This window comes from Elephas maximus, chromosome 3 (genome assembly GCF_024166365.1).
Source record: "Elephas maximus indicus isolate mEleMax1 chromosome 3, mEleMax1 primary haplotype, whole genome shotgun sequence".
NCBI lineage: Eukaryota > Metazoa > Chordata > Mammalia > Proboscidea > Elephantidae > Elephas > Elephas maximus.
Window position 1 is genome coordinate 3,559,760 of NC_064821.1, and position 11,422 is coordinate 3,571,181.

At 53.9% G+C, this 11,422-nt stretch overlaps 1 protein-coding gene across 1 annotated transcript; it reads left to right on the forward strand.

Moving 5' to 3' along the window:
• Nucleotides 1–70: 70 nt before the first annotated feature.
• ZNF554 (zinc finger protein 554) lies at nt 71–8,962 on the forward strand. The gene is made up of 2 exons (XM_049881339.1): nt 71–142; nt 8,129–8,962. The coding sequence occupies exons 1-2, from the start codon at nt 71–73 to the stop codon at nt 8,960–8,962; spliced, it is 906 nt and encodes a 301-aa protein (XP_049737296.1).
• The last annotated feature ends 2,460 nt before the right edge of the window (nt 8,963–11,422 follow it).

An 11,422-nucleotide genomic window follows, 5' to 3' on the forward strand; every position in this document is an offset into this window, starting at 1 on the left:
GGTCGGGGCCTGGGTTGGGGGGGGGAGCCACAGTGTGTCTCCTGCAACCCCAAGGGTTGTGTCCTTGAGCATGTCCCAGCTGATCCCACCTGAGAACCAGGAGCTGATGCCACGTCTGTCCCAACAGACTGCCCTCCTGGAGGTGCCCAGGGCTGGCTACAGCTACTCCTGAGGGACTGCCCGTCCCAATTGGGGTTGCCAAGGTAATCGGGGCTGTACGAGGGGCCAGAGTGGGGTGGAGGCCTTACTGGTCATCCGCTCCCAGGGCCTGGGTGCCAGATCAGGGCAAGGGAAGGACTTGTCCACCTAGAACTGGGCTCCTGGGCCCCGACCTGGGAAGACTTGTCCAAGAGTCTCAGAACAGTGGACAGGGCAATGAATAAATCTTCAGTCAGATCCACAATTATGGGCAGTGTTTCTTTGCGACGTGTGTGGGGTTGCCGAGTCCAGGGCCTGCTGGGCGCAGCGAGCTACATCATCTGTTGTCATCAAGGTAAAGTCAACAAAATACCCAAAAACCAAAGGAAACCCAGTGCCAAAGAGCCGATTCCGACTCATAGCGACCCTACAGGACAGAGTAGAACTGCCCATGGAGTTTCCAAGGAGTGCCTGGTGGATTCGAACTGCCTACCCTTTGGTTAGCAGCTGTAGCACTTAACCACTACGCCACCAGGGTTTCCAGTCAACAAAATAAGCCACACATATTTATACGATTTGATAAGTTTAGCATACGTCTGTACACGGGAAGCGGCCACCACAGTCAGCCTAGTGAACTTCATCTCTGCCAAGGTCTCCTTGGCCTCTGTAACCCTCCCCTCCCCACCATCCCCGCCCCTCCCCTTTTTAACCCTCCCCTCCCACCATCCCCGCCCCCTCCCCTCTTTAACCCTCCCCTCCCACCATCCCCGCCCCCTCCCCTCTGTAACCTTCCCCTCCCACTCTCCCAGCCCCCTCTTCCCAGGTAACAGCGCCCTGCTTTCTGTCACTATAGACTGATTTACATTTTCTGAAGTTTCTCCTGAGCAGAATCGCACCACTGAAGGTGTTACATACTCACCTGTGCTCAGCCTCCCTGCCCTATACCATGGCCTATGAGACCACCACCACCCTTGCCGACGAGTGGGTTCTGACTCATAGTGACCCCGTGTTGCAGAGTACAACTGCTCCATAGGGTTTTCAAGGCTGTGACCTTTTGGAAACAGATCCTAGGACTTTGTCTTGCGGTGCCTCTGGGTGGATTTAAACCACGAACCTTTTGGTTAGTAGTCGAGAGCTACTCCACCCCAGGACTGCTTTGGCCTATGAGAGCTCGATCTTAAACCCAAAACCAGGCTCGTTGCTGTTGAGTCGATTCCAGCTCAAAGCGACCCCACGGGACAGAGGAGAACTTCCCCATAGCGTTTCCAAGACTGTAATCTTTACAGAGGCAGATTGGCATATCTTTTTCCTGCAGAGTGGCTGGTAGGTTTGAACCGCCGACCTTTCAGTTAGCAACCAAGCGCTTTAACTGCACCACCAGGGCTCCTCCAGCTCAGTTCTGGTTGATTTAATTCACCATCTTCCGCCCTGAGTCCATTGCCAACCCGTAAGAGCTATCCCAGGAATATTTGCAGATTAACTGGGGCAGACTGCAATACTACCTACGGGCAGCAGGTGGCAGGAGCTCACCACATCTAGGCCTTCCAAGGCTGGCTCCTAAGGGAAGTTCCAGGTAAGATACCTGGATGGAAGCCCTTCTAAGATGGAGGAAGGTAGCCTAGTCCCGTAAACAGGCACTACCCAACAAAAACGTAATGTGCGCCACAGATGTCCTTTTAGATTTTCCAGTAGCCATGAAGCCAAGTAAAAGCAAACAGGCAAAATTAATTTGAATATTCTATTAAATCCAACACATCCAAAATATTATAATTTCATCAATATAAATTATCCATTTTATCAATATAAAAACTATTAGTGACCGCACTCGGGTTTTTGTGAGACAAATTCCTGTCCTTTAAAGTCAGCAGAAAAGAGGAAGACCCTCAACAAGATGGAACGATACAGTGGCTGCAACACCAGGCTCAGGTATCACGATCCCGAGGGTGGCTCAGGACTGGGCTGTGTGTCCTTCTGAGGCATCACGATCCCGAGGGTGGCTCAGGACTGGGCTGTGTGTCCTGTTCTACATAAGATCACTGCCTTAGTCACCTAGTTCCACTGTAACAGAGATGCTGCACGTGGACGGCTTTAACAAAGAGAAATTTATTTTTCCACAGTCTAATAGGCTGGAAGTCCAAATGCAGGGCATCAGCTCCAGGGGAAGGCTTTCTCTGTATGCTCTGGAGAAAGGTTCTCATCATCAGTCTTCCCGGAACCCCGGGTCCAAAGGGCACGCTCTGCTCCCAAGCCTGCTTTCTTGGTGGGATGAGGTCTCCAGCTCTCTGCTTGCCTCTCTTTCCTTTTATCTCTTTTAAGATAAAAGGTGGTGCAGGCCAGACCCCAGGGAAACTCCCTTTATGTTGGATCAGGGATGTGACCTTAGTGAGGGTGTTACAACCCCACCCTAATCCTCTTAACATAAAGCTACAATCACAAAATAGAGGACAACCACAGAACACTGGGAATCATGGCCCAGCCAAATTGATACACACAGTTTTGGGGGGACATAATTCAGCCCATGGCAGTCACTATGAGTCGCAATTGACTCAACACCAAACGACGACCAGAGAATTCAGAACTGACTTAATGGCGGCTAACAACAAAAGGCACCCAGTTTGTAGTATTTTATTATGGCAATCCTAAGAAGCGAAGACTCAGGGGAAAAACACACTGAAGTATAAAGATGAAGTGTCAGCTTAAGCAGGTAAATCTTGGGTTAGTGAGCTGGACTGCTAACTGAAAGCTGGAGGTTTCAGTTCACCCAGATGTGCCGTGGAAGAAAGGCCTGGCAATCTTCTTCTGAAAACTCAGACGTTGCAAACCCTGTGGAGCATGGTTCTTCTCTGACATGGGGTGGCTGTGAGTCAGAGTCGATGCAACAGCACTGGTCTTTATGGTAAGTTAAAACACTGCAGAATTGTTGCTAGAAAGGCTGGGTTCTGTGTCCGTTGTGTAATCCAGCCCCGAGTCTGCGTCCGTTGTGTAATCCAGCCCCGAGTCTGCGTCCGTTGTGTAATCCAGCCCCGAGTCTGCGTCCGTTGTGTATTCCAGCCCCGAGTCTGCGTCCGTTGTGTAAATCCAGCCCGAGTCTGCGTCCGTTGTGTAATCCAGCCCCGAGTCTGCGTCCGTTGTGTAATCCAGCCCCGAGTCTGCGTCCGTTGTGTAATCCAGCCCCGAGTCTGCGTCCGTTGTGTAATCCAGCCCCGAGTCTGCGTCCGTTGTGTAATCCAGCCCCGAGTCTGCGTCCGTTGTGTAATCCAGCCCCGAGTCTGCGTCCGTTGTGTAATCCAGCCCCGAGTCTGCGTCCGTTGTGTAATCCAGCCCCGAGTCTGCGTCCGTTGTGTAATCCAGCCCCGAGTCTGCGTCCGTTGTGTAATCCAGCCCCGAGTCTGCGTCCGTTGTGTAAATCCAGCCCCGAGTCTGCGTCTGTTGTGTAATCCAGCCCTGTTCTGTATCTGTTGTGTAATCCAGCCCCGAGTCTGCATCCGTTGTGTAAATCCAGCCCCGAGTCTGCGTCCGTTGTGTAACCCAGCCCCGAGTCTGCGTCCGTTGTGTAATCCAGCCCCGAGTCTGCGTCCGTTGTGTAATCCAGCCCCGAGTCTGCGTCCGTTGTGTAATCCAGCCCCGAGTCTGCGTCCGTTGTGTAATCCAGCCCCGAGTCTGCGTCCGTTGTGTAATCCAGCCCCGAGTCTGCGTCCGTTGTGTAATCCAGCCCCGAGTCTGCGTCCGTTGTGTAATCCAGCCCCGAGTCTGCGTCCGTTGTGTAAATCCAGCCCCGAGTCTGCGTCTGTTGTGTAATCCAGCCCTGTTCTGTATCTGTTGTGTAATCCAGCCCCGAGTCTGCGTCCGTTGTGTAATCCAGCCCCGAGTCTGCGTCCGTTGTGTAATCCAGCCCCGAGTCTGCGTCCGTTGTGTAATCCAGCCCCGAGTCTGCGTCCGTTGTGTAATCCAGCCCCGAGTCTGCGTCCGTTGTGTAATCCAGCCCCGAGTCTGCGTCCGTTGTGTAATCCAGCCCCGAGTCTGCGTCCGTTGTGTAATCCAGCCCCGAGTCTGCGTCTGTTGTGTAAATCCAGCCCCGAGTCTGCGTCTGTTGTGTAATCCAGCCCTGTTCTGTATCTGTTGTGTAATCCAGCCCCGAGTCTGCATCCGTTGTGTAAATCCAGCCCCGAGTCTGCGTCCGTTGTGTAATCCAGCCCCGAGTCTGCGTCCGTTGTGTAAATCCAGCCCCGAGTCTGCGTCCGTTGTGTAATCCAGCCCCGAGTCTGCGTCCGTTGTGTAATCCAGCCCCGAGTCTGCGTCCTTTGTGTAATCCAGCCCCGAGTCTGCGTCCGTTGTGTAATCCAGCCCCGAGTCTGCGTCCGTTGTGTAATCCAGCCCCGAGTCTGCGTCTGTTGTGTAATCCAGCCCTGTTCTGTATCTGTTGTGTAATCCAGCCCCGAGTCTGCATCCGTTGTGTAAATCCAGCCCCGAGCCTGCGTCCGTTGTGTAATCCAGCCCCGAGTCTGCGTCTGTTGTGTAATCCAGCCCCGAGTCTGCGTCCGTTGTGTAATCCAGCCCCGAGTCTGCATCTGTTGTGTAAATCCAGCCCCGAGTCTGCGTCTGTTGTGTAATCCAGCCCTGTTCTGTATCTGTTGTGTAATCCAGCCCCGAGTCTGCATCCGTTGTGTAAATCCAGCCCCGAGTCTGCGTCCGTTGTGTAATCCAGCCCCGAGTCTGCGTCCGTTGTGTAATCCAGCCCCGAGTCTGCGTCCGTTGTGTAATCCAGCCCCGAGTCTGCGTCCGTTGTGTAATCCAGCCCCGAGTCTGCGTCCGTTGTGTAATCCAGCCCCGAGTCTGCGTCCGTTGTGTAAATCCAGCCCCGAGTCTGCGTCTGTTGTGTAATCCAGCCCTGTTCTGTATCTGTTGTGTAATCCAGCCCCGAGTCTGCGTCCGTTGTGTAATCCAGCCCCGAGTCTGCGTCCGTTGTGTAATCCAGCCCCGAGTCTGCGTCCGTTGTGTAATCCAGCCCCGAGTCTGCGTCCGTTGTGTAATCCAGCCCCGAGTCTGCGTCCGTTGTGTAATCCAGCCCCGAGTCTGCGTCCGTTGTGTAATCCAGCCCCGAGTCTGCGTCCGTTGTGTAATCCAGCCCCGAGTCTGCGTCTGTTGTGTAAATCCAGCCCCGAGTCTGCGTCTGTTGTGTAATCCAGCCCTGTTCTGTATCTGTTGTGTAATCCAGCCCCGAGTCTGCATCCGTTGTGTAAATCCAGCCCCGAGTCTGCGTCCGTTGTGTAATCCAGCCCCGAGTCTGCGTCCGTTGTGTAAATCCAGCCCCGAGTCTGCGTCCGTTGTGTAATCCAGCCCCGAGTCTGCGTCCGTTGTGTAATCCAGCCCCGAGTCTGCGTCCTTTGTGTAATCCAGCCCCGAGTCTGCGTCCGTTGTGTAATCCAGCCCCGAGTCTGCGTCCGTTGTGTAATCCAGCCCCGAGTCTGCGTCTGTTGTGTAATCCAGCCCTGTTCTGTATCTGTTGTGTAATCCAGCCCCGAGTCTGCATCCGTTGTGTAAATCCAGCCCCGAGTCTGCGTCCGTTGTGTAATCCAGCCCCGAGTCTGCGTCTGTTGTGTAATCCAGCCCCGAGTCTGCGTCCGTTGTGTAATCCAGCCCCGAGTCTGCATCTGTTGTGTAAATCCAGCCCCGAGTCTGCGTCTGTTGTGTAATCCAGCCCTGTTCTGTATCTGTTGTGTAATCCAGCCCCGAGTCTGCATCCGTTGTGTAAATCCAGCCCCGAGTCTGCGTCCGTTGTGTAATCCAGCCCCGAGTCTGCGTCCGTTGTGTAATCCAGCCCCGAGTCTGCGTCTGTTGTGTAAATCCAGCCCCGAGTCTGCGTCTGTTGTGTAATCCAGCCCTGTTCTGTATCTGTTGTGTAATCCAGCCCCGAGTCTGCATCCGTTGTGTAAATCCAGCCCCGAGTCTGCGTCCGTTGTGTAATCCAGCCCCGAGTCTGCGTCCGTTGTGTAATCCAGCCCCGAGTCTGTGTCTGTTGTGTAATCCAGCCCCGAGTCTGCGTCCGTTGTGTAATCCAGCCCCGAGTCTGCGTCTGTTGTGTAAATCCAGCCCCGAGTCTGCGTCTGTTGTGTAATCCAGCCCTGTTCTGTATCTGTTGTGTAATCCAGCCCCGAGTCTGCATCCGTTGTGTAAATCCAGCCCCGAGTCTGCGTCCGTTGTGTAATCCAGCCCCGAGTCTGCATCCGTTGTGTAATCCAGCCCCGAGTCTGCGTCTGTTGTGTAAATCCAGCCCCGAGTCTGCGTCTGTTGTGTAATCCAGCCCTGTTCTGTATCTGTTGTGTAATCCAGCCCCGAGTCTGCATCCGTTGTGTAAATCCAGCCCCGAGTCTGCGTCCGTTGTGTAATCCAGCCCCGAGTCTGCGTCCGTTGTGTAATCCAGCCCCGAGTCTGCGTCCGTTGTGTAATCCAGCCCCGAGTCTGCGTCCGTTGTGTAAATCCAGCCCCGAGTCTGCGTCCGTTGTGTAATCCAGCCCCGAGTCTGCGTCCGTTGTGTAATCCAGCCCCGAGTCTGCGTCCGTTGTGTAATCCAGCCCCGAGTCTGCATCCGTTGTGTAATCCAGCCCCGAGTCTGCGTCCGTTGTGTAAATCCAGCCCCGAGTCTGCGTCCGTTGTGTAATCCAGCCCCGAGTCTGCGTCCGTTGTGTAATCCAGCCCCGAGTCTGCGTCCGTTGTGTAATCCAGCCCCGAGTCTGCGTCCGTTGTGTAATCCAGCCCCGAGTCTGCGTCCGTTGTGTAATCCAGCCCCGAGTCTGCGTCCGTTGTGTAATCCAGCCCCGAGTCTGCGTCCGTTGTGTAATCCAGCCCCGAGTCTGCGTCCGTTGTGTAATCCAGCCCCGAGTCTGCGTCCGTTGTGTAAATCCAGCCCCGAGTCTGCGTCTGTTGTGTAATCCAGCCCCGAGTCTGCGTCTGTTGTGTAAATCCAGCCCCGAGTCTGTGTCTGTTGTGTAATCCAGCCCCGAGTCTGCGTCTGTTGTGTAATCCAGCCCCGAGTCTGTGTCTGTTGTGTAATCCAGCCCCGAGTCTGCGTCTGTTGTGTAAATCCAGCCCCGAGTCTGTGTCTGTTGTGTAATCCAGCCCCGAGTCTGCGTCTGTTGTGTAATCCAGCCCCGAGTCTGCGTCTGTTGTGTAATCCAGGCCCAAGTCTGTGTCTGCCCTCTTTGAACTCATGGCCCAAGCTGCCTCACTTCGTGGGGTGTAAAATCTTAGCCCCGTGGAGCTTGTATAGTCTCCATGCTGAGTCTATTCCCTCTTTTTTCTCAAATATTCCTCTCTGCCTCTACTGGACCACCCCAAAGGCACTCCTTTTGGCTCTGAAACGGCCCCCAACCCTACATACTCTGGGACCCGCAGCTCCTTCCTCTCTGGACCCCGTACCCAGGAGCTTCAGAGCTGTGTTACCAATATTCCCCCTGGTTCTCTCTCCTAGCTTCTTCCTCACACCACTCACACAAGCCAATACCAGATGAGTTGAATCATTAAAAGATAAGATCTGGAAACATATTAAGAAAGCCCTAGCAAAATATCGTTAAAATTGTAGGGTGTGAAAACCAGTCGCCACGGAGTTGACTCTGACTTATGGCCACCCTATGTGTGTCAGAGTAGAACTGTGCTCCATAGAGGTTTTTTTTTTTAATAATTTTTATTGTGCTTTAAGTGAAAGTTTACAAATCAAGTCAGTCTCTTACACAAAAACCCATATACACCTTGCTACACACTCCCAATTACTCTCCCCCTAATGAGACAGCCCGCTCTCTCCCTCCACTCTCCATAGACGTTTTAACTGCTGGCCTTTTGATCACCAGGCATTTCTTCTGAGGCACCTCTGGGTGCAATACCAACCTTCTATTCAGCAGCCAGGAGCTCCACCATCCACACCCAGGGACTCCTTTACTTCTTCAGACACTGAAAATTGGGACAACTCAAAATCATTGCCCACATGCTCAGGTAGCACGGCCAGTTCGGAAAGGCCGTCAGGAGCCTGGGCCTCACGTGGCCCACGGGAAACCCACCGGGCGAGAAGCCCCACAGCTGCGAGGAGTGTGGGAAAGGCTTCCCTCTCCTGTCCTCCGAGGAGTGTGGGAAAGGCTTCCGTCACCTCTCCTCCCTGAGGAGGCACGCGCGCACCCACACTGGTGAGAGCCCCTTTGCGTGCCACCAGTGCGGAAGCGCCTTCTGTCACCAGTCGTCCCTCAAGACCCACGTGCGGACTCACACTGGCGAGAAGCCGTTCACCTGCGGCCAGTGCGGGCAGCGCTTCAGCATGCGCTCCTACCTGACGGTGCACGTGCGCATCCACACCGGGGAGAAGCGCTACGCGTGCGCCGACTGCCCCAAGGCCTTCAGCAGGAGCTCCTACCTGCGCGTGCACCAGCGGACCCACACGGGCGAGAAGCGCTACCCGTGCGGGGACCGCGGCAGAGTCTTCGGCCACCCGTCCAACCTCCGGCGGCACGTGCGCACCCACACCGGCGAGAAGCGGTACAGGTGCGGCCGCTGCGGCAAAGCCTTCGTGCAGAGCTCCTCCCTGGTCGTGCACAGCTGGACGCACACCGGCGAGAAGCCCTACCCGTGTCTGAAGTGCGGGAAGGCCTTCATCGACACCTCCTCCTTCCGGAAGCACGTGCGGACCCACGCCAGGGAGAAGCCGCACGGGTGCGTGCGGTGCGGCCAGGCCTTCAGCCACAGCGCGCCCCTGGCGGTGCACAAGCGGGTCCACGCGGATGGAGACCTTGGGAGCGGGCTGGACGCGAAGCTGCCCTTATCCTCCGCGTCCCTGCCGTAGCTCCCTGGGTGGTGCGAGCTTTATGGGCTGGACTACTAACCCGAAGGTTGGCGGTTCAGACCCACCCAGGGACGCTGTGGAAGAAAGGCCTGGCGATTTGCTTCTATGAAGGTTAAAAAAAAAAAAAAGCAAAGCCAGTGCCATCCAGTCTATTCCGACTCATAGCGACCCTATAGGACAGAGTAGAACTCCCCCATAGAGTTTCCAAGGACCGCCTGGTGGATTTGAACTGCCGACCCTTTGGTTAGCAGCCATAGCACTTAGGCCACCACCAGGGTTTCCTCTATGAAGGTTGCAACCAAGAAAACCCTATGGAGCAGTTCCACTGCGTAACACATGGGGTCGCCATGAGTCAGAGTTGATCAGGCAGCCTGTGTTTTCCTTAGGCTAGGCCATGAGCCTGTTAATTTTCAGGCTTTGGTTCAGAACACAAGCCTTTAAGGACAATTAAGTGGCTTTATGGAGCCCCTAAGTGGTGCAAATGGTTCAGTGCCCAGCTGCTAACAAAGGTTGGTGGTTCATACCCACCCAGCGGTGCCTCAGAAGAACGGCCTGGCGATCTACCTCTGCAAAGTCAGCCATTGAGAGCGCTGTGGAGCACAGTTCTATCCCGATGTACGAGGGATCCCTGCGGGTCAGAATCAGCTTGCTGGTAACTGGTGTTTGGGTTTTCAGTGGTCCTTGTCACACGAGAGCTGGCGTGCAGTGGGAAGTTTTGATACTTAGCATTTTTATCACAATCTCATTTTAAACATTGCCAACTATCTATTGTGACTTTTTTGACTCAGGTTATTTGAAAAAAGAAAATATTCTAAACGAGAAATTGATTTCTCAGTGGATGGCGTGGTCACGGTACGTGGTGTTTATAACGTGAATTCTTTGGCGTTTGTTGAGACAGTACTTGGCTCAGTTGCGGGGGCCGCTTGCAGTCAGTCTAGTGGTCTCTCCCTCTTCACTTACTAATTGTCATTGTTTGGTGCTGCTGAGTTGGTTCTGACTCACGGCGACCCTAAGTGACAGTAGAACGGCCCCGTAGGGTTTTTTAGGCTGCAGTCTTTACTGAAGGAGCCCAGGTGTTGCAATGGTTAAGCACTTGGCTACTAACCAAAAAGTAGGTGGGTGGAACCCCCCGGTGGCTCCACAGGAGAAAGACCTGGCAATCTAGTCCCGTAAAGAATACAGCCTGCGAGCCCGGGGGCAGGTCTGCTGTGTCACACAGAGTCGCCAGGAGTTGGAATCTATTCGGCAGCACCTGACAACAACAACACCCTTTATGGGAGCAGAGCAGTAGGTCTTTCTCCTGCAGAGCCACTGGGTGGGTTTGAACTGCCGACCTTTTGGTTAGCAGCCAAGCACTTAGCCACTGTGCCACCAGGGCTCCTTTCTTGCAAAGAGATCCCTGGTTTTGTTCAGGGCTGCAGTGTTCTCCGTTAAAAACAAACCAAACAATGAATAAACAATGCTGCCTCCTAGCCTTCCTCACAACCAAGGGTTGCCACGTCCCACGTTCCTGGCCCACAAGCCGTGAAGAAAAGTCACCAAGGACAGAAATGACCATCTTCTCCTCCTCTCCTGCCCTTTGCTCTCCCTCCTCCTCCCTTTTTTTTTATTCTGCCTGGTATCCAGGCCCCATACCTTGTGCAGGTGGCACCGTCTTGTAGCCACAAAGGTGGTGCCACAGGTGGAGATGGGCGGGGGGGGGCACCCAGGATTCTGAGCCCATGGCACCAGAGCAGGACCTGGGGCACCCATCCTGCCTTTAATCATTGTGATTGTTCAGGTTGTGAGTCAACTTGGCTGGACCATGATTCTCAATGGTTTGGCAGTTATGTAATGAAGCAATCACCTCCATTATGAGATCTGATATAATGTAATCACTTCCATGATGGTATCTGCTGTGAGCAGCCAGTCAACTGAAAAGGAGTTTCCTTGGGGGTACGGCCTACGTCGGAAACCCTGGTGGTGTAGTGGTTAAGTGCTATGGCTGCTAACCAAAGGGTCGGCAGTTGGAATCTGCCAGGCATTCCTTGGAAACTCTACGGGGCAGTTCTACTCTGTCCTATAGTGTCACTATGAGTCAAAATCAACACGACGGCACTGGGTTTGGCTTTTTTCTGGATTTATGGTACTATACAGACTTCCTGGCAAAGCTCATACTGGCTTTTTGCTCTGCTCTGGATCCTACATTTGGATTGTCATCATCTGAAGTCTGGTTCTTGGGACTTGAGCCAGTAGCCTGTCATCCTACCTGTTGATCTTGGATTCATCAGCCTTTGTAGCCTGTGAGCCAGCAGCTGCTGTCTGACCTGTTGATCTTGTATTCATCAGTCCCTGCAGCTATGTGAGTCAGGAGAAGCCTCCAGGTGATGCCTGACCCACAGACTTGGAACTTTCCAGCCTCTACAACTGTGTGAGTCATTTCCTTGATATAAATCTCTCTCTCTATATATGTTTTCGTGT

Excerpts from the sequence above, each read along its gene's own strand:
- ZNF554 (XM_049881339.1), top strand. The coding sequence starts at position 71 with ATGTCCCAGCTGATCCCACCTGAGAACCAGGAGCTGATGCCACGTCTG. Across the intron at positions 143-8,128 it reads AACAGACTGCCCTCCTGGAG|CACGGCCAGTTCGGAAAGGC; the intron begins GTGCCCAGGGCT and ends ATGCTCAGGTAG.